Consider the following 24534-nt stretch of genomic DNA (forward strand, 5'->3'; position numbering starts at 1 on the left):
AATGTGAATACAGGGTGTAAGTGCAACCTTGTGTAACCTGACTAACTACAAAGCTGCTTGAGCGTCACCGACGCTCAAGTGAACACTTAAAACTATGAGAAAATACACAGATACTGGTTTAGGGTCCAAAGCCTATTATCTGTATTATAACTATTATACTTGCATAAAGAATCACAGTACAAATGATACACTACAATATAACAGAGACTTCCTAACCAAATAACTATACAAGAAACACAATACAATACTATGCTGATCTAATACAATACAATACTAGTCAATGGGAGATACGAGAGAAGGAAAAGAGAGAGAGAGAGATATATATATGAGAGAAATGGCTCACAGAAAGACAATGATTACGGAGAGAAACTTACGCACAAGGGTAAACGATCGCATGCGCCTGGACATCCAGCACCCGATTTTCAGCAATGAGAACCGTTGAAGAGTGAGAGCTGGATGTGGTCGGCCTGCCTATTTATGCGCCACACACAATGCAATCTAATGGTCCCTACAATCCCATTGTCCATTGGACGTCGGAATTCGGCCCTGCATCATAACAAAAGGTCATAGGTTGATTCATACAGGTGGGCTGTGACGATTTCAAACAGCTCAGGTGGGTGGGGAACTAGGTTTCCCGCCGCATACCTGAGTATGAGTAAATAGTAGAAATGGACATAAACTTCTTATGTCCATAACTATTCGCACGAGCGATTAATACGCTCCAAACCAACACCGGAATATTGCTATTTAAATACTCTTCCGATGGGTACCAAACACTACTGCATGACTCCTGTTAGACCCTTCCTACGATACAAAGAGGGATTCCTCAGCTCAGGGACATTCTATATTAACCAAACTTTCAGAATCTATCAAAGGGACCATGATCTACAAACTACATTAATTGTGAAAATATGTAACGAATGAGTCGCACGCTACGACTACATAAACTCTACCGTAAATACGCATACCGTGCGCCCGCGGGTGCACGCTATTGCGGGTATGCGCCTTCACGGGAGAGCGTACGCATGCGCAGCGCGGACCAGTGTGCGGTGCAAATATGGCAGTGTGTATGGGGATATTTTTCTGACTTTGACAGTGGGTACGTGGCTCTTTACAGTGTTGTCTCTTCATTGATAAATAATTAAGAGAGTACTTACTGTAATATTCAGCGAGCCGCTGTTTTCCTTTGTGTGTGAGAGAAATAAGACAAGAGTACATACATACAGAGTGCACTTCAATGGACGTTCAGTGTAGATCATAATGTACCCCATCATGTCAATTATATTATAATTGACAGTTTTGTGACCTTATAAAGGCATAAGGTCACCAAGGTGACTTTTAATATCTAGAATAATTTCCAGTGGTGGCGCAATATTTATCATAATAAACGGATAGCCATCTGAGTTATTATCATTCTGCATTCCAAAATGGCCGCTAAGAGGGTGTGGTCAGGATGGACCAATAAGAAACTTTGCACTGGTCCCCATGGCCTCACAATGCTTATTACCATGGCTTGGAGATGTACAAAGGATCCTCGAGTAAAATGGGCCCTGAGCCCTCTTGTGAGTGATTTTATTGTGAATGCAACTTTAATACACAATAATATGATGAATCAGAACTCACGTTGAGGGGCAGATGTACTAAGCCTTTGAAAGTAATAACGTGGAGAGAGAGATAAAGTGTCAACCAATCAGCTCCTACCTGTCATTTTTCAAACACGACCTGTAACATGGCAGTTAGGAGCTTATTAGCTGGTACTTTATCTCTCTCCACTTTATCACTCTTTAAGGCTTAAAGTACTAAAATAAAGTACTATATAAAATAAAAAAATAAAAATAAAAAATAAATAAGAGGAATTGACGTAACGGTTAAACATTCACCAAAGGTAAAATTAGTGATCTCCTACTCAGCGGCGTTTCTCGAGAGGAGGGGACCCGTGTGCAGACTCCGTGTGTGGGCCCCCTCCTCTCCCGTAGCCGTCACCACCGCTGCTAGCGCTCTCAGCGCTGAGACTCTGGCACAGTGCCAGAGTCTACAGCGCATGTGCAGGACTCCAAAAAATGGCCGCCGCACCATTTTTCCGGAGTCCTGCGCATGTGCCAGAGTCTCTAGCAGTCAGTGCGCTAGCAGCGGCGGTGACGACTACGGGAGAGGAGGGGCCCACACACAGTCGCCGATGGACGCCGGAAAGGTAAGTATAGAAGAAATAGGTGCAGTGTGTGCGGTGTGGGCCCCCTCTGAACACAGGGGCCCGTGTGCACCGCTCACACTGCACCCATTATAAATACGCCAGTGCTCCTACTGTAATATTTTTAAGACTAACAAGTGAACTCGATGGACAATTTGTCTTTTTTCAACCTCAAAAACTTATGTTACTATGTTTCATCCCCCCATGTAGAAAATGACATCAAAAATTACATTTATACAAACATTATATACAGGAGATTACACATATTTAAACATCACCTAGATACTGGACATATCTATTGCGTGTCTGAGAGGTAAGTATATTTAGGAAAGTCAATCAATGTTGTTTAGTTGATTGTTTTGTATCTTCTAATTGTCATAAAATGAACTTATATAGACGTCCTGTTTAGGATTTTTAGAAAAGCAATCAAATGTGAATGTGTCACCTGGCGTCATCAGATCATGGCAGCGAAATGCGTGTCATACATGATGGCGTTTGGTTAACACCTCTGAAATCATTAGAAATGTCTGATTGTACTATGAAGGATGAATAGATTTCATCAGGGGTTTACTACTTGCTATTAGTATTAAATGTGTGACCGGGCAACGATTTACCATCCATACAAGTGAATGGGTGGTCTTCAGTATGCCGGCTGTCGGGATCCCGGCGCACAGTACACCGGCGCCGGGATCCCGACAGCCGGCATACTGACACTTATTCTCCCTCTGGGGGTCCACGACCCCCCTGGAGGGAGAATAAAATAGCGTGGCGCGCGTAGCGCGCCACCGTGCCCGCAGCGTGGCGTAGCGCGCCACTGTGCCCGCAGTGTGGCGAGCGCAGTGAGCCCGCAAGGGGCTCATTTGCGCTCGCCACACTGCCGGTATGCCGGCGGTCGGGCTACCCATATGGCCAAGTATCTACAAACATAAATGGAGAGAATATTGCCTGATGTTGGTGATTGTATGGGTATCAGACTGAGTAATCTATATTAAAAAGACAGAAAGTCAGTAAGTCGATCCCAAATGGTCACCGGTTTTTTTATATTGTTTCATTTTCCCCCCAACTTTTTCATCATTTACCATCCACGTGGACTACTACTGGAAAGAGTAACCTGTGCAGAGCGCATTGGTAGCGGAGCGAGGCGAGCAAAGGGAGCCCGCGAGGGGACACATCTCCACTAATTTGGGCCAGATATGTTGAAATGACACATAAAAAAACTTGTGTCGACCATTTTTGTGTCGACCATTTTCAAGTCGACCTTTTGACCCTGCCAACCTTTGACCCTGTCAACTATTTGGGGGCCGATCTATTGACTGTCTATTTTTTTACTGTAGACCTATTGAACCACACATGATTATAGAATAGTGATACGTTATTACATGTGAGTCCCGGCAGAAAGCTGTCCCCGGGGAAACCTGGTCATGTACTACACAGTTCCAAGAGAAGGAAAGACAAAAAGATCTCTTCCAGGAGCACTCTGGTGTTCATTTTTGAATTTGAAATTAGTAAGGTGGTAAAGTGTCCAGTTTTGCAACCCTAAATAGGGGGGAACCTAAGTTTACAAGAAAACATAACTTTTATTTCTATAATTCAATATAAAAAAGAACAGTCAAGAGAGAAAGTTCTTGATATATGCTCAAAATTCGTGACTATATTGATTGGTACACATAGTCCCCCTGTGCGCACCTATTGGTGCAGGTATCTCGAGTACAGTAATGTATCAAACCAGCCTATTCAATTAGGTGATAGTATGACATAAAAGAGATATATAGAGACTGCTAACTGTCATGTATAAATGAACGTATAGGAGAGTCTCTCTTCCACAGGATCTCTGTTTGCTCCTAATTAAAGTTTCTGCAGCTGTTGGATTTATATGATCAATTTCCAGAGACAATGAACAATCTGTTATGTACAGAGCCGGTCCCGTAACTAGACATTTTAGCGCTGTGTGCAAGAAACAGCATTGGCGCCCCCCCCATGCATAAAACAGGGCCAATGCACACCGCAGGCGCGTGCCAAAAATATAGGGGCGTGGCCACAGAGCTCCCTTTTACACAGTATGGCAGGCAGAGTCCCCTTTTACACATTACGGCAGCAGAGTCCCCCTTTTTTACATATTACGGCAGGAGAGTTCCCCTTTTTACACATTACGACAGGAGAGTCCCCCTTTTTTTACACATTAGGCAGACAGAGTCCCCATTTTTTACACATTACGGCAGGCAGAGTCCCCCTTTTTTACACATTAGGCAGGGTCCCCATTTTTACACATTAAGGCAGCCAGTCCCCCTTTTTACACATTACAGCAGGAGTCCCCCTTTTTTACACATTAGGCAGGCAGAGTCCCAATTTTTTACCCATTGCGGGGTGAGTGTGTGTGTGTGTGTGTGTGTGTGTGTGTGTGTGTGTGTGTGTGTGTCTGTGTGTGTCTCACCTGGGGGAGGAGGGGATGATCCGGCATCCAGGGCTTCCACAGGGACAAACACCGGGAACTGCTGCCTGCAGCACCGCTCACTGTCCCTTGCAGAGGCGGCTGCTGGAGACAGGCGGTGCAGGCGTTTCGGCATCCAGGGCTTCACAGAAACTCATGTCTTGGAGCTCCCGCCTGAGGTAGCGCTCCCACACCCTTTCTCAGGCGGCGGGTCTTAGTGACGGAATAACGGGATGAGAGGGGTGTGCTGCTACATACAGCCTGCAGCACCGCTCACTGGGGGTCATTCCGAGTTGTTCGCTCGCTAGCAGATTTTAGCAGCTTTGCACACGCTAAGCCGCCGCCCTCTGGGAGTGTATCTTCGCTTAGCAGAATTGCGAACGAAAGATTAGCAGAATTGCGAATAGAAATTTCTTAGCAGTTTCTGAGTAGCTCGAGACTTACTCCTACACTGCGATCAGCTCAGCCCGTTTCGTTCCTGGTTTGACGTCACAAACACGCCCTGCGTTCGGCCAGCCACTCCCCCGTTTCTCCAGCCACTCCCGCGTTTTATCCTGGCACGCCTGCGTTTTTCCGCACACTCCCTGAAAACGGCCAGTTTCCGCCCAGAAACACCCACTTCCTGTCAATCACACTCTGATCACTTCAACGATGAAAAATCTTAGTTTTGTGCTAAAATACTTAGCGCATGCGCACTGCGTACCATGCGCATGCGCATTTTCGCATTAATCGCTCCGTTTGCGAAAATCGGCAACGAGCGATCAACTCGGAATGACCTCCATTGTCCCTTGCAGAGGCGACAGTTGGAGACAGGCGGTGGGGGCGATCTGGCATCCAGGGCTTCACAGACACTCATGTCCGGGAGCTGCCACCTGCGGTAGCGCTCCCACTCCCTTGCAGAGCGGCGGCGGCGGCAGGTCTTAGTGACAGATAACAGGAAAGGAGGGGGGGTGCTGGCACATAGCGCCTGCGGCACCACTCCCCATCCCTTGCAGCGGCGGGGATTTCAGTACTGACTCAGCGCTGTTTCACATTACCCGGCAATGACGGGCGTACGGAAGAGTGTGATGCCAGATGGTGCCCCCTCAGTGCATTTGCGCTGTGGGCAAGGCACCATTGGCACACACCTAGTTGCGGCCCTGTACAGAGCACATTTGTATATACTGTATTGGGATTGATCATTGTCTCTGGAAATTGCATCTTCTCTCTTGCTCTGTACATAACAGATTGATGATACAATTCCAAAAGCTGCAGAAACTTTAATTAGGAGCAAACTGTGATCCTGTGGAAGAGAGACTCTCCTATACGTTCATTTAGGAATACATGACAGTTAGCAGTCTCTATATATCTCTTTTATGTCATACTATCACCTAATTGAATAGACTGGTTTGATACATTACTGTACGCGAGATACCTGCACCAATAGGTGCGCACAGGCGGACTATGGGGGTGATTCAGACCTGATCGCTAGGGTGCGTTTTTTTGCACTGCTGCGACCAGGTAGTCCCCGCCTACAGGGGGAAGGGGTAATCACTGTGCAGGGGTGCGATCGCATGTGCATGAAAGTTTGTGCAGTCTCTGCACAGCTCGGGACTTACTCAGCCGCTGCGACGATCCGGCCTGGAGCTGATGGCAGGAACCCTCCCTTAAAACGGCCGGACACGCCTGCGTTCTCTTGGACACTCCTTAAAAATGGTCAGTTGACACCCACAAATGGCCTCTTCCTGTTAATCTTCTTGCGATCACTGGTGCGATCGCTTTCTCCGTTAAAGCCGTCACTGTCCGGCGATTCCCATCACCGGCGGCCACCTGCGCATTGTGTAGCATACGCATGCGCAGTTCAGACCCGATCGCACCGCTGCAAAAAAAAGCTAGCGTGCAGCGGGATTTATGTTCTGATATGAGTGCACGCTAAGCTACACTGCATGCAGCGGGATTTATGTTCTGATATGAGTGCACGCTAAGCTACACTGCATGCAGCGGGATTTATGTTCTGATATGAGTGCACACTAAGCTACACTGCATGCAGCGGGATTTATGTTCTGATATGAGTGCACGCTAAGCTACACTGCATGCAGCGGGATTTATGTTCTGATATGAGTGCACGCTAAGCTACACTGCATGCAGCGGGATTTATGTTCTGATATGAGTGCACGCTAAGCTACACTGCATGCAGCGGGATTTATGTTCTGATATGAGTGCACGCTAAGCTACACTGCATGCAGCGGGATTTATGTTCTGATATGAGTGCACGCTAAGCTACACTGCATGCAGCGGGATTTATGTTCTGATATGAGTGCACGCTAAGCTACACTGCATGCAGCGGGATTTATGTTCTGATATGAGTGCACGCTAAGCTACACTGCATGCAGCGGGATTTATGTTCTGATATGAGTGCACGCTAAGCTACACTGCATGCAGCGGGATTTATGTTCTGATATGAGTGCACGCTAAGCTACACTGCATGCAGCGGGATTTATGTTCTGATATGAGTGCAGGAGTGAACCAGGGGGAAGAGGAATGACAAAACTGAGACTGCTCTGCTGATTACCTCTAATGAGAGAGCGCCTCAGAAAACTCTGTCATTCTAACAATATTTTACAGTGATTTTTTTGTGTCATTCAGTCAAGTTACCCACTAGCGTTACAGATAATACTACTGTTGTGTAACACTAGTGAAAGATGTGTGTGGATGGAACCTCTTACCCATGTGCACCTGCTGTCGGCAGCGATGGCGGCTAAAGTGAACGCAAGGGACTGCCGATCACGTTTTACTTTCTGTGTCACTGACAACTTCTTAATACGCACCAGTAGGTATCCAACCAGTGGTGCAAGTAGAAATTTTTTCTTAGTGGTACTGATAGTAAAAATGGGCGTGGACATGTGTCATGAGGGGGCGTGGTCACATGAAACTAGGGGAGTGGCTACATCACAATAGGGGCATGGCCACATTATGCCACACACCATAATGCCCCTTATACATTATTCCACACACCAGAATGCACATTAAACATTATGCCACAAACCGTAATGCACATTACACATTATGTCAGACACCGTAATGCTCATTACACATTATGCCACACACCATAATGCCAATTACACATGCCACACACCATAGTGCCCATTACACATTATGCCACACACCGTAATGCCCCTTATACATTATTCCACACACTAGAATGCCCATTACACATTATGCCACACACCATAATGCCCATTACACATTATGCCACACATCGTAATGCCCATTACACATTATACAACTCACCGTAACACCCATTACACATTATGCCACACACCGTAATGTCTTACATATTATACCACACACCATAATGCCTATTACATATTATGCCAAACACAGTCAAAAATGTCCCTTATAAATTATAACCCAGCTCTGGGCTGGTGGTACTGAGTACCACCACCATATTTCTTAATGATACTCCGTACGACCCCGTACCACCCCGTACCACACTACTTTCAGCACTATATCCAACATAACTATTATACCACCATGTAGTAACTGTATCATGTCACATAATTACCCAGAGGCCTCTGCTGGAAGTGCAATGTCACATACATAAAATCATAGTATGCAGTGTTGGAATGTATTCCAATCGGGATGTGGGGGAGTGTGGGCGGGAGTGTGACCCTATCACAGTGCTGTGGAACTCACTCCCTGGTAAACCTAGCCTAATATGTAGCATCCCTATATATAATGTTTTGGTAACATCATTTTTTGGAGGGCGTTACCTGGTCACAGGTAGTGTAATTAGGCAGGAAAAGTGTCGCAATCAGGGTCTCATTCTCCATACCGTGATAGGTAAATGGAAGATGGAGTCTGATTTCTGGCGGTTACCGCGCTGCTTGCATGTACTTGCGCACCAGGTTCCAGATACCTCCAGATACCTCCTCTTGTATCAAAAAGTTATTTGTCTGATGTCGTCTAACAACTTTTGTTTGAACTTACAGCACGTAATGGCGGCAATTAACGCAGGGATAATACCTATAGGAAACGCCACCAGCCCCAACAGCCACTGGGATCTGGGAAGCTCCTTCTTCTTTGCTGGGACTGTTATCACCACAATAGGTAGGACTCCGCTTTCTGTATGTATATATATATATATATATATATATAATGTGTGTGTGTGTGTTTATCCAAATGCTTCATTGTGCTATTATATATCAATGCCGCCGTAAGTGTGACCTTTTACATATATTCCTGGACAATGCCGGCCGTCGGTTCTGGCAGTTACAGTGCACAGAGAGAAAGATACAATAACTGTAATTGGATTAGTTCCGCGTGGTCTGCTGAGTGATGTTCCTACAGTATATTACATAGTCATTACGGGTAATCCATATTTTAGCTGTGTGTTTAGACTTTGCACAAGAGAGAAAGCTGCTCAGGCAGATCTTGTAGAATGTATATTGTACGGGGAACTTTGTGCAGGACCATTCTGATTATCCCGCTGTGTAAATGCATTATGTCACTGTATACTGTGTACTGCAATGTGTAATACTGGGGGAGCTTATGCTTAACTTTGAAAAATGTTAGGTTTTTGGTTTTAGATAGATAGATAGATAGATAGATAGATAGATAGATAGATAGATAGAGATAGATGTGAGATAGATAGATAGATAGATAGATAGATAGATAGATAGATAGATAGATAGATAGATAGATAGATAGATATGAGAGAAATAGATAGATAACTATGAGATAGATAAATAGATAGATATGAGAGAGATAGATAGATAGATAGATAGATATGAGATAGATAGATAGATAGATAGATAAATAGATATTAGATAGATAGATAGATAGATAGATAGATAGATATGAGATAGAGATAGATAGACAGACAGACAGACAGACAGACAGACAGACAGACAGACAGACAGACAGATAGATAGATAGATAGATAGATAGATAGATAGATAGATAGATAGATAGATAGATATGAGAGAAATAGATAGATAAATATGAGATAGATAAATAGATAGATAGATATGAGATAGATAGATAGATAGATAGATAGATAGATAGATAGATAGATAGATAGATAGATAGATAGATCGTAGATAGATATGAGATAGAGATAGACAGATAGATAGATAGATAGATAGATAGATAGATAGATAGATAGATTTGAGATAGATTTGAGATAGATAGATAGATAGATAGATAGGATATGAGATAGATAGAGAGATAAATAGATATTAGATAGATAGATAAATAGATAGATATGAGATAGAGATAGATAGATAGATAGATAGATAGATAGATAGATAGATAGATAGATAGATATGAGATAGATAGATAGATAAATAAATAGATATTAGATAGATAGATAGATAGATAGATAGATAGATATGAGATAGAGATAGATAGACAGACAGACAGACAGACAGACAGACAGATAGATAGATAGATAGATAGATAGATAGATAGATAGATAGATAGATAGATAGATAGATATGAGATAGATAGATATGAGATAGATAGATAGATAGATAGATAAATAAATAGATATTAGATAGATAGATAGACAGACAGACAGACAGATAGATAGATAGATAGATAGATAGATAGATAGATAGATAGATAGATAGATAGATAGATATGAGAGAAATAGATAGATAAATATGAGATAGATAAATAGATAGATAGATATGAGATAGATAGATAGATAGATAGATAGATAGATAGATAGATCGTAGATAGATATGAGATAGAGATAGATAGATAGATAGATAGATAGATAGATAGATAGATAGATAGATAGATTTGAGATAGATAGATAGATAGATAGATAGGATATGAGATAGATAGAGAGATAAATAGATATTAGATAGATAGATAAATAGATAGATATGAGATAGAGATAGATAGATAGATAGATAGATAGATAGATAGATAGATAGATAGATATGAGATAGATAGAGATAGATAGACAGACAGACAGACAGACAGACAGACAGACAGATAGATAGATAGATAGATAGATAGATAGATAGATAGATATGAGAGAAATAGATAGATAAATATGAGATAGATAAATAGATAGATAGATATGAGATAGATAGATAGATAGATAGATAGATAGATAGATAGATAGATAGATAGATCGTAGATAGATATGAGATAGAGATAGATAGATAGATAGATAGATAGATAGATAGATAGATAGATAGATAGATAGATTTGAGATAGATAGATAGATAGATAGGATATGAGATAGATAGAGAGATAAATAGATATTAGATAGATAGATAAATAGATAGATATGAGATAGAGATAGATAGATAGATAGATAGATAGATAGATAGATAGATAGATAGATAGATAGATAGATAGATAGATATGAGATAGATAGAGATAGACAGACAGACAGACAGACAGACAGAGAGATAGATAGATAGATAGATAGATAGATAGATAGATAGATATGAGAGAAATAGATAGATAAATAGATAGATATGAGATAGATAGATAGATAGATAGATAGATAGATATGAGATAGAGATAGACAGACAGACAGACAGACAGACAGACAGACAGACGGATAGATAGATAGATAGATTTGAGATAGATAGATAGGATATGAGATAGATAGAGAGATAAATAGATATTAGATAGATAGATAGATAAATAGATAGATATGAGATAGATAGATAGATAGATAGATTTGAGATAGATATGAGATAGATAGACAGACAGACAGACAGACAGACAGACAGACAGACAGATAGATAGATAGATAGATAGATAGATAGATAGATAGATAGATAGATAGATATGAGATAGATATAAGATAGATAGATATGAGATAGATAGATATGAGATAGATAGATTTGAGATAGATAGATAGATAGATAGATAGATAGATATGAGATAGATAAATAGATTTGAGATAGATAGATAGATAGATAGATATGAGATAGATAAATAGATTTGAGATAGATAGATAGATAGATAGATAGATAGATAGATAGATAGATAGATAGATAGATATGAGAGAGATAGATAGATATGAGATAGATAGATAGATAGATAGATTAAACCTATTTGTCCCTAGCACGATAGCGCATCAGTTAAACAGATGGAGAAGACATACAGTATATATGGTGGTTACAAAGTGATACAAGCAGATCTGAGAATCTTTTCACCTTGCACAGTGTGACGAGCGGATTCAGGTGATAATAATGGATTTGACACGAGCTTGCGGCTGTGCCGGCAGTGCACTGAGTACTAGGACTTATCGCGTTAGACATATACATTCTACAAGCGTGGAAAATCCCTTGAGCTGTCTTGAGAGTACAGAAATAATAATGAATTGCATGGAGCATAGAGCTGAAAATTCATCCTGTTTTCCTCCCTGAAAGCTTATCGGGTACAAAGACATGGAACTGAATATCATAGTTATATCTGAGATATACAGCACTGTCTCTCCTGCAGATGATCTCATCTTTAGTGGGCATTGCATAGCGGGGCAGTTACGCTATGTGTGACTGCGCATATCTGGTTATTAGGATAGGTAAAACCTTGCTGTGTAATCCGCAGATTGTTAGAGGGCTATTACAATGGAGATGCTTCTGTAACACAGCAGGCAGAGAGTGACTGGCGGCTTTGAGCCCAGATATCCTTACTGCTGTTACTGGAGAGATAATCCGGCCTCTAGTGCCTAACAGGACTCATAAGAAATGTATTGTGCTTTGTATGGAAATAAGCAAATACGTGCGCCGGACTGCTGCAGGGCATTATGTGGGCGTGTTATATCATTCACTATGCAGGATAGGAAACAGACAGTTGTAGTAAATGGAGTGCAATCTATGGAGGGAAGTGTTACCAGTGGAGTACCCCAGGGATCTGTACTGATACAAAGATATGCAACAGGGTACACACCCCAGGAGGGGTAAAACAAATGATTAATGACCTAGGTAGGCTTGAGAAATGGTCAAGAACGTGGCAACTATAGTTTAATGCTAAAAAATGCAAAATCATGCACTTGGGTCTCAAAAACCCAAAGGCTAAATATAGTATCAAGGGTACTATAATGGAAACTACTGAGGAGGAAAGGGATTTAGGAGTCACTATTTCAAGTGACTTGAAGGCAGGAAAGCAATGCAACAAAGCAATGAGAAAGGCAAGTCAGATGCTTGGTTGCATAGGGAGAGGAATCAGTAGCAGGAAAAAAGAAGTGATAATGCCACTGTATAGGTCATTGGTAAGGCCCCATCTGGAATACTGTGTCCAGTTCTGGAGACCCTATCTCCAGAAGGATATAAATACATTAGAGAGTGTACAAAGAAGGGCAACTAAAATGGTGCATGGCCTACATCACAAAACTTACCCGGAAAGGCTAAAAGATCTTAACATGTATAGTATGGAGGAGAGAAGGGAAAGGGGGGACATGATAGAAACTTTCAAATATACCAAGGGTTTTAACAAAGTTCAGGAGGGAAACATTCTTCAAAGGAAGAGAAGCAATAGGACACGAGGACATACACTGAGACTGGAGGGGGGGAGGTTCAGGGGAAATTTAAGGAAAAATTACTTCACAGAAAGGGTAGTGGATAAGTGGAATAGCCTCCCATCAGAGGTGGTAGAGGCTAAGACTGTAGAGCAATTTAAACATGCATGGGATAGACATAAGGATATCCTTACAAAGTATTAAGGTTCAAAAAGGGTTGAGATTACCTAAAGGATAAAAAAAAAGGGGCAGACTAGATGGGCCAAGTGGTTCTTATCTGCCGTCAAATTCCATGTTTCTATGTTTCCAGTACTGCCATGCCGCATCTGTACTGTCCATTTATAAATGTCTGATCTGCAGGTTGCTGGTTCTTTATTTCAGATTTTCATTTGCCTTTATGTATTTGGCTGTTAAAAATAAAAAGGGATTCCGATATTATATATCATGCAAAATAGAGCGATATGTATAGTTAAGTTACGGGATTGGTGTATGTCATGTATTAGTACACTGCACAAGCACTTGTAATAATAGATAGATTATGAGATAGATAGATAGATAGATAGATAGACAGACAGACAGACAGACAGACAGACAGACAGACAGACAAACAGACAGAGATAGATAGATAGATAATTATGTGAGAAATAGATAGATAGATAGATAGATAGATAGATATGATATAGATAGATATTAAATAGATATGAGATAGATAGATAGATAGATAGATAGATAGATAGATAGATAGATAGATAGATAGATAGATACTGTAGATATTAGATAGATAGATATGAGATAGCTAGATAGATATGAGATAGATAGATAGATATTAGATAGATAGATAGATAGATAGATATGAGATAGATAAATAAATAGATAGATAGATAGATAGATTATGAGATAGAAAGGTAGATAGATAGATAGATAAAAGTAATATAATAAAAATTTATAAAAGTCAAATATGTATATATATATATATATATAGCACACTGTGTCACAAGTGTGTCAGTATTTTATTGTAGGTACTTTTTGGTCTTGATTGGATTTACAATGCTTTTGGTACCAGTAATTCTGTGGTTTTTGCTGCCTTTACAGTTGAAGCAGTGGAAAAATCCTCCTTTTACAGCTTTCTCTGATTTCTCCATAGGGATGTAGCTCATTGTCAACTTTAGTTTCTAGTTTCTGCTTTGGTGTATGTGAACTTGGCTGGTCTCCAGTGTATGGCCTAAGATATTCATCTAGATGTAAGATATGCCAATCATTTTGGAAAAGGTCTTCTATTCTCTTATGATTTCCGGTGATTTGTGTTATCATTGTAACTTCCTGTTTTTCATGTTTCTTTTTTGATTATATTTGATGAGTTCTTTTCTGTCTAGTTTTGCAATGTCTCCTAATTGTTCGTTCAACTTGTCCTCCTTTATAGCCTTTTTCTAAGAATTTTTGTTTAAGTTCTTTACTCTGTAATTTGAAATCGTTTCTATACAATTTCCTCAAATTCTTTTTATTTGGCCACTTGGAATATTTTGTAATCACTTATGGTGGTTACTAAGAGTACTCAGGGCATTCTTGACTCCTTTATGTGAGTTCTCGTTTTGAATGTTTCTTCTTCGATAAATATCTCTAGATCTAGAAAGACCATTGATTCTTTACTACACATGTTGTAAATTCTACATCAATCTGGTTAGTGTTAATGTATCTTTTGAACTCCAGTAGTCTAGTCCTTTCCAAATGACATATATGTCATCTATATACTGTTTCCAACAAACAAGGTTCTCAAGATATATGTTGTTGCTCCAAATCCAATTGTCCTCCCAATTTGAGACAAATAAGTTTGCATAGCTTGGTGCGAATGGTGTACCTATAGCTGTCCCTTTAATTTGCTTGTAATTATCACCCTGATACCACCCTGATTTACTATATACTCTATATTACTTATAATGAAGAGTAGCTGTTCTAACTGTTCGTTGCACTGGATTTTCTGATTTTCACGGTTGTACAAATAAACGAGTGTTAAAAATTTGGTAAATCTATAGAGATGTAAATTTGAGACGTCTTAATGTAAGTAAATATTAATCCATGGTTCTTGGCGTTACCTGAGGAGCACCCGTAGCATATACAGTAAAAAGTGACAGGACCATTTGTGTAGGTTATTAAATTCTACACACTGGAGGCGCAATCCAAATTGTGATCCGATTGTCCACTTGGGCGTTATCATTCACGCAACGCAAGCCACGCATCGGTAATGATGTCATTATGTCATCCCCTGTTTATCCCCTTTGGGAAGGTTTATTAAAAGTCTAATTACGTAGTTTTCCTATTTCTCACCTGCAGAATACCTGTGTTACATTTCATCTGCCTAACATATCGTTAAGTAAGAGAACTAGTGATGAGTGAGTGAGTGAGTGAGTGAGTGGGGGCTTTCGCATTTATATATATAGATGACAAGTCTAGCTGGTATTTGGGTCTTTGAGTTTATGTATTTGGCACCAGTATATCATACACTACTATACTGTTACATTGTTTTCACTTTCATTTTTTCCTTTTACAAAATGATATTGTGCCTAACGTGGAAACTGCAGGGGTACAGGGATTTGGTTCCCCTTGCTCCTATAGACATGTTACAGAGAGCTTGCTCAGACCACAGTGATGTGTTAGAACAGCTTACTGGTTCCATGGCTGCTGAGTGTGACTTGGGCCCTGGCACTAGAGGCATGGGAACAGCCGGAAACTAGGTGCCAACACAGCTGTAACATTTCCTGTTCCCAGTTCCTGCATTACCAGGCCACTGAATGGGTATAGTAGGTAGGAAGGATGTGCGGCTGTGCCAGTCCTGGCTGGCATTGTAGGTTGTCCCATCTCACAAAGGCCCAGATTTATCAAGCCTTGGAGAGTGATAAATTGCACGGTGATACCGTACCAGCCAATCAGCTCCTAACTGTCATTTTTCAAACACAGCTTGTAACATGACAGTTAGGAGCTGATTGGTTGGTACTTTATCACCGTGCAATTTATCACTCTCCAAGGCTTGGTAAATCTGGGCCAAAGTCTGACCTCCTGATTGATCACATGTGAAACATAAATGAATATTAATTAGTTCATATCTGTATAATAATCGGCTAAGGATTGACCCGTCTCCAACATGTGCATTAGTAGCCCAGGCGCACGCCGCGGACCCACTGCAGAAATGACGCAGACCACTGCACCTGGAACGGGCAAGTGTAGCAGGGAGGTGGGCGAGATAGGGCAGATCGGGGGATGGACTGAGGTGACCCAGCATATGTTTATTGATACTTTACTATTGCCAATGTGTCTCTTTCCACAACAAACGCCACAAAGTGTCAGTGGGTGATTATACTGGCCTGCCACGTGTTTGTAGAGAGCAGTAAAAGTAAATGTATTCAATTGTCATTTCAGTAAGGTTCTATCTTATATTATATATGAATTTGATATGGATTGTCTGTACTATAAATCTTACAAAAACGCTGTCACCCCATTATACCCCTGTTATAGAAACGCCCAGCAAATCAGTAACTCAGCTCGGCTGCGCTTCATGCAGAGCGACTTCTAGTTTGATACTTAGTAAAAGAAACTTTGTGCAGAGAGTGAAAGGCTACGTCATACGCCGGTGGGAAGCCGGAGAAGTTACATGACAGCTACAGTAATGAGATACATCCTCCTGCCATTTGCTGTGCTGCATATCTGTAATATCTCACATACATTGTGTGCTCTCAGTGGACTGTCTATAATCAGGCAGAGTCCAGACAAGACTGTGACATTTTACACTGATTACGCAGCGCAGGTTTCACGAAACTGTCTGACATTTCAGGTTTAGGCTGCAAAACTTCATTTCCATAACTTACTTTACTGTGTAACTTCTGGGCTTGTGTTAGGATGTAGACTATAACTTTTCACATGGGTGGTATTCATGTGACCGCCGGTCAGCTGACCGACAGTCACATGACCTCCTCCGTGAGCCCGACGGCTCACTATCCCGATGGTCGGCATGCCGACCAACAGGGACTATTTCCACTCGTGGGTGTCCACGACACCCATAGAGTGGGAATAGAACCCGTGGCGTGGCGAGCGCAGCGAGCCCGCAAGGGGCTTGCTGCGCTCGCCCCTCCCCGCCGGGATCCCGGCGTCGGTAAGGTGACCGGCGGTCAGGAGACCGCCGGTCACCAGTACTACACCCTTTCACATAACACAGTTTACATATTGTTCACCCTGGGGCTGCCGAATTGCTTGATTGCTGTGCTTAGAGGTGTTCAGCACCACTCCTATGGGTTAGGTCAGGACATTTTGTGACTTGTGGTTCATTCAGGGATGTAGCGAGGGTGGCTCCAGTGGAGCGCGAGCTCCGGGCGTCAGAAAGTTAGAGGGTGCGCTGCCACCTCCCCCCCCCTTCCTCCGCCCACTATACCGCGGGCTTCTATACAGGCAGAGTTCTCCCTGGCCCATTTGCTGCAGCACCTCTTTCTCCCTCGGCTGCTGCAGCACCTCTCTCTGCATTAGAAGCTGCAGAGTAACATGTATACGGGGCTCTACTCTGTAACGTGTATAAGCAGTTCCACTGTGGTGTAACGTGTATAAGGGGCTCTACTGTGTTGTAACGTGTATAAACGGCTCTACTGTGGTGTAATGTGTATAAACGGCTCTACTGTGGCATAACATGTACAGTATAAGCGGCTCTGCTGTGTTGTGTAATGTGTATAAGGGGCTCTACTGTGGTGTAACGTGTATAAGGGGCTCTACTGTGGTGTAACGTGTATAAACGGCTCTACTGTGGCATAACATGTACAGTATAAGTGGCTCTGCTGTGTTGTGTAATGTGTATAAGGGGCTCTACTGTGGTGTAACGTGTATAAGGGGCTCTACTGTGGTGTAACGTGTATAAGCGGCTCTACTGTGGTGTAATGTGTATAAACGGCTCTACTGTGGCATAACATGTACAGTATAAGTGGCTCTGCTGTGTTGTGTAATGTGTATAAGGGGCTCTACTGTGGTGTAACGTGTATAAGCGGCTCTACTGTGGTGTAAAGTATATGAGCGGCTCTACTGTGGCATAAGCTGTATAAGCGGCTCTACTGTGCTGTAATATATATATGTGGCTCTACTGTGTTTTGTAACATGTATAAAGGGCTCTATGGTGTGGCTTAATGTGCATAAGGGGCTCTACTGTGTGGAGTAAAGTGTATAAGGGGCACTACTAATATCGGACACTACTGTGTGGTGTAATGTGAATAATGGACAATATTGTGCAGTGTAATCTGTATTGGTACTATTCTGTGGCCACACCCCTTCCCCATAAAGACACACCCCTATATTTTAGGTGCGTGCATTCGGCGCACACTGTCCCTATTTTAAACACGGGTGGCTCCCAAAAGAAGTGCCACAAGGTCTAAAACCAGTCCTGTCACCAATTTAGGATTTTTTTTATATTTTATCAGACCTGTCCAAGTCCCCCGGTGGGCCTTTGTGCCTTTGGGGCCTGTTTTGTTTGTTGACATGTGAGGGGTAGTGCTGTCACCATGGTTACACGGCATACCTCTGGTGCTGTCACCATGGTTACACGGCATACCTCTGGTGCTGTCACCATGGTTACACGGTATACCTCTGGTGCTATCACCATGGTTACACGGTATACCTCTGGTACTGTCACCATGGTTACATGGTATACCTCTGGTGCTGTCGCCATGGTTACACGGTATACCTCTAGTGCTGTCGCCATGGTTACACGCTATACCTCTGGTGCTGTCACCATGGTTACACGGTATACCTCTGTTGTCCATGTAAGGCCACTTCTACAAATTATTCCAGGTCCACTTTCAATTCCTATTCCGTTTCTGCCCAACTTTGAAAGAAAGTGCCATGGAATATGCTAGCGCTACATAACTGGTAATAAATGAATATATAGCGCTACAGGTAAGAATTATAAAACCTCTTGGTGTCACAGGGCATTTCACACAGCAATGACAATGTGAAACAAATTGTAATATCAAAAGCTGTATTATACATTTATTTATTTTACCTTATTTGTTTTATTGTTTCCTGTGGGGGCCAATGTGTGTGGGTTTTCCTGTGGGGGCCAATGTGTGTGGGTTTTCCTGTGGGAGCCAATGTGTTTTATTTTTTTCTTTGGCAAAGTTTTTTATCTGCGCTTGTGTCTGAGTTACAGCGAGCACGCATGCACTGCGCTGGTGTTTGTACAGAGTCAGACGCTCGCACCAAGAAGTGTATAAGGAATGTGTTGGGCATTCCTGTGTGGTTACCGGGGGCTGGCTAATCAGACGCAGATATAACGTAGTGTGGGTGTGTTGCTGAAACTGGTTACATATAGAGATATTGGGGTAAATTTACTAAGGTGGGAGTTTATTTTAGAACTGGTGATGTTGCTCATAGCAACCAATCAGATTCTATGATCTATTATCTTCTAGAAGCAGCTACATAAATGTTAAGTAGAATCTGATTGGTTGCTATAAGCAACATCACCAGTTCTAAAAAAAACTCCGACCTTAGTAAATATACCCCATTGAATTGCTCACATTGGAGGCTACTCAGATGGATGATCTGCACCTACAGTAGCATAGGGCTGGTGAACGTTACAATGATGCGACTGATGGCGTCTAAAGACTCACAAAGCATTATTGCAGCATCTGTAGACACTGGTGGCATTACATCATGGAGGTCACGCAGCCACACAGTGCACTGCAGTGACTGACTCACTGAGGATGCTGCTATGGGTAAGAGAGGGCAAGTGAGGGAGCCTCTACTGCTAGTTCTGCAACATGTTCCATGAAAGCTCTGTCTTCATATCTGCTCAGTCTTCTGTGGGGGAAATTAATGTGTTTTCTTTTCCTGTGGGAAACAATGTCTGTTTTTATTCCTGGGGTGTAATGTGTGTTCTTTGTTACTGTGGGAGGGGATGCCGCTGGAATGGGGGGGCTCCACAAATTCGTCTCACACGGCGTTAGTAGACCTGGGGCCGGACCTGGGCTTGATTATAACTTTGTGTATGAATGTAGTGGAATATCTACTCTCTACAGCAGTGTTTCTCACACTCAGCCCTCAGGATCACCAAAACTCAGCCCTCAGGATCACCAAAACTCAGCCCCCAGGATCCCCAAAACTCAGCCCTCAGGAACCCCAAAACTCAGCCCTCTGGAACCCCAAAACTCAGCCCGCAGGAACCCCAATACTCAGGCCTCAGGAACCCCAATACTCAGCCCTCAGGAACCCCAAAACTCAGCCATCAGAGCCCCAAAACTCAGCCCTCAGGAACCCCAAAACTCAGCCCTCATTTACCCCAAAACCCAGCCCCCAGGAGTTCCAAAACTCAGCCCTCAGGAACCCCAACACTCAGCCTTCAGGAGCCCCAAAACTCAGCCCTCAGGAACCCCAAAACTCAGCCCTCAGTTTCCCCAAAACTCAGCCCTCAGGAACCCCAAAACTCAGCCCTCATTTACCCCAAAACTCAGCCCCCAGGAGTCCCAAAACACAGCCCTCAGGATCCCCAAAACTCAGCCCCCAGGATCCCCAAATCTCAGCCCTCAGGAACCCCAAAACTTAGCCCTCTGGAACCCCAAAACTCAGCCCTCAGGAACCCCAATACTCAGGCCTCAGGAACCCCAATACTCAGCCCTCAGGAACCCCAAAACTCAGCCATCAGAGCCCCAAAACTCAGCCCTCATTTACCCCAAAACTCAGCCCCAGGAGTCCCAAAACTCAGCCCTCAGGAACCCCAACACTCAGCCTTCAGGAGCCCCAAAACTCAGCCCTCAGGAACCCCAAAACTCAGCCCTCAGTTTCCCCAAAACTCAGCCCTCAGGAACCCCAAAACTCAGCCCTCATTTACCCCAAAACTCAGCCCCCAGGTGTCCCAAAACTCAGCCCTCAGGAACTCCAAAACTCAGCCCTCCGAAACCCCAAAACTCAGCCCTCCGGAACCCCAAAACTCAGCCCTCAGAGCCCCAAAACTCAGCCCTCAGGAACCCCAAAACTCAGCCCTCATTTACCCCAAAACTCAGCCCCCAGGAGTCCCAAAACTCAGCCCTCAGGAACCCCAAAACTCAGCCCTCCGAAACCCCAAAACTCAGCCCTCCGGAACCCCAAAACTCAGTCCTCAGAGCCCCAAAACTCAGCCCTCAGTTACCCCAAAACTCAGCCCCAGTAGTCCCAAAACTCAGCCCTAAGGAACCCCAACACTCAGCCTTCAGGAACCCCAAAACTCAGCCCGCAGGAACCCCAATACTCAGGCCTCAGGAACCCCAATACTCAGCCCTCAGGAACCCCAAAACTCAGCCCTCAGGAACCCCAACAGTTCATGATTTCCAGGCCACTTGTGGATCTCTATAATATGTCAGTTAGGAATGAATGCAACACATCTTCTATAGTGTGTCAGTAATGAATGATGACACCTGTGCACCAGCTAGGCCATCAGGAAAACTTGCGCTGCTGGGGCCCTGAGGACCGAGTCTGAGAAACACGGCTCTAGAGCAGAAGCTACTGCCTAGTGTAAGTGTCATAAGTGACTGAGGAATGCCCTGCATATAATTCCAGTGACTGGCCTGGTTGGCCATTGTAGCCTATAGACTTCATTCTCCGTATCCCTCTTTGGCACTTGCCGCTTGTGCACGAACGGTTAGTAAACTGTGCTTGTGCAGCAGAGAGGTCCCAAACTGTTACACATTGCAGGAATGGCCAGCGATCCTTCATTTTTTTTCTCTTACGTCCTAGAAGATGCAGGGGTCCACATAGACGGGTCCACCAGGAGCCATTGGCACTTTAAGAGTTTGAGAGTGTGGGCTGGCTCCTCCCTCTATGCCCCTCCTACCAGACTCAGTTTAGAAAATGTGCCCGGAGGAGCCGGTCACAGCTAGGGGAGCTCTCCTGAGCTTTTCTAGTAAAAGTTGTTTTTAGAGTTTATTTTTTACAAGAGGCTGCTGGCAACAGCCTGCCTGCAGCGAGGGACTAAGGGGGGGAGCAGTGTCCGCCCTGCGGGGTCTGAGCCACTGTCTCCGCTGACTGGACACTGAGCTCCAGAGGGGTCGGATCGTTCCTCGCCACAGGGGACTGCTCGCCCCAGCAGCATGCCGCCAACCCCTTACAGAGCTGAAGAGAGTGGTGAGTGAGACACCGACCCCCCTAGCAAGCAGGAGGCCGGTGTGAAGATGGCGGCAACGGGGAGGGAGCACAGTATTAACTGCACTCCTGTGAAGGTTCAGAGGCACATAGTGCGGCGCTGTGAGGGGCGCCCTGTGCCAGCGCTTACCCCCACACTGGTCCACAAGTCTGTCGGGGTCCGCGGATCCCAGCCAGCACGTTTTACCTCAGGCCAGTATAATTCTTGAAGAGAGGGAAGACAGCGCCATTAAGGGGGCGGAGCTTCTCCTCAGAGCGGACCCTGCAGAGTTCCAGCGCCATTTTCCTGCCTGCACAGCGCTGGATGGAAGAACAGGTCCCTCCACAGCAACTCCAGCTATCTGTACACAGTACCAGGGGGTTGTAGAAGGGAGGGGAGGCTGTAATAAGACTGAGTGTCCTATTAAGGGACACAGTCAGGGCTGATAGGGGGTCTCCCTTTGCTAAAAGCGCTGTGTGTGGGTTGGCTCCGATCTCTGTGTCTATCTTGCCATTCTTGGGGGGGGGGGGGGGGGGGAACACTGTCTGCCCTCACCTGTATGTGTGTGGAGTGTTTGGTGGTCTCCTTTAGCTATGTCCAGGGACAGTGTCATATGCTGCAGAGGATTTATCCTCCCAGGATGATCCCATTCCATGTAATCAGGATAGCACTGGTTTAGGACAGATACCAGCAAGGGAGCCTGAGTGGTTTTCCTCTATCAAATCGTGGATTTCTCAGATTTCTGACAGGATTGCAAGTAATGAATCTGCAACCCAGGTATTACAGAGCTCTATGGCAGTATGGCCCGGTTCTGGTACCTCAGGACGCCCCGCTATACACCCCCACAAACGTGCGCTTATGCATGTCACGCAAGATGACACGGATACCGATTCTGACACTACAGACGGTGATGGGGATATGTTGCGGGGGTCCGCATCTCTTGCAAAGGGGGTGCAATTATTGATAGAGGCTATCAGGGATGTGTTGAATGTTAATGATACCACACCTGAGCAGGTTGAGGAGGCTTTTTTCACTGAAAATAAAAAACCCTCGCTAACCTTCCCTGCGTCAAAGGAATGGAATGCTCTATTCGAAAAGGCATGGGAAAACCCTGAGAAAAAATTCCAGGTCCCTAAGAGGGTCCAGGTGGCATTTCCTTTCCCTGAGGAGGATAGGAAAAAATGGGAAAACCCTCCGATTGTTGACGCATCTGTGTCCAGACTCTCAAAGAAGGTGGTTTTACCTGTTCCAGGATCTACCGCCTTAAAGGAGCCGGCTGATAGGAAAATTGATAATACACTTAAATCAATTTACACTGCTTCAGGGGCCATATTACGTCCCACTATTGCTACCGCATGGATTGCAAAGACTATAGTAAAGTGGCCGGCTATCTTACTTGAGGATTTGGATACGATGGATAGGGATGACGTTGCATTGTATTTACGCAACATACATGATTCTGCAGGTTTTATGGTAGAATCCATGAAAGACCTGGGTTCCATGGATGCGGGAATATCTTCCATGTCTGTTTCAGCTCGTCGAGGACTGTGGCTGCACCAGTGGTCGGCCGACGCGGAATCCAGAAGAAGTGTGGAGTCCCTACCCTATACAGGTCAGGCTCTCTTTGGGGAAGCTCTAGACGCGTGGATATCCACCGCTACAGCGGGTAAGTCTCCGTTTCTTCCCTCAGCAGCACCTGCTCCGAAGAAATCCTTCTCTTCTGCTGCAACGCAGTCCTTTCGGCCTAACAAACCTAGAAGGGCCAGACCGTCCAATACCTTCTTTAGGGGAGGTCGGGTTAAGTCCAAGAAACCTGCCGCTGCAGGTTCCTAGGAAAAAAAGCCTACTTTGAGTACGCCAAAGTCTTCCGCATGATGGTGGAATGCACGCCCCGGTGGTGGGGCCAGTGGGAGCGAGACTCAGACACTTCAGTCATGTCTGGGTATCGTCCGGCCTAGATCACTGGGTGATAGATATTGTGTCTCAGGGATACAGGCTGGAATTTCAAAGTCTCCCTCCTCATCGCTTACCAACTCTGTTGGAGGACAGCACTGTACTACAGGACGCAGTCCACAAACTGGTGGAGGCACAGGTCATTGTACCAGTACCACCTCACATGCTGACCAAAGGTTACTATTCAAACCTTTTCGTGGTACCGAAGCCAGTTGGTTCGGTCAGGTATCTCCGCTTTGCTTTGCTGGATTGTCATTTCCAGTTCCAGGCCCTGCCATTCGGCCTCTCCACAGCACCAAGGGTGTTTACCAAGGTGATGGCGGAAATGATGATTCTCCTCCGCAAGCAAGGTGTGAACATCATTCCATATCTGGACG

At 44.0% G+C, this 24534-nt stretch overlaps 1 protein-coding gene across 2 annotated transcripts in view; it reads left to right on the top strand.

Moving 5' to 3' along the window:
• Window positions 1–24534, top strand: part of KCNK2 (potassium two pore domain channel subfamily K member 2) — a 216229-nt gene that overhangs the window by 80259 nt on the left and 111436 nt on the right. For both annotated transcript variants that reach the window (XM_063919096.1, XM_063919097.1), the window contains exon 3: window positions 8588–8705. In XM_063919096.1, coding sequence (XP_063775166.1) covers window positions 8588–8705 — 118 coding nt within the window. The remainder of the gene's footprint in view (window positions 1–8587; window positions 8706–24534) is intronic.

The sequence above is a fragment of the Pseudophryne corroboree genome, chromosome 4, assembly GCF_028390025.1.
Source record: "Pseudophryne corroboree isolate aPseCor3 chromosome 4, aPseCor3.hap2, whole genome shotgun sequence".
In the NCBI taxonomy this organism is placed as follows: Eukaryota; Metazoa; Chordata; class Amphibia; order Anura; family Myobatrachidae; genus Pseudophryne; species Pseudophryne corroboree.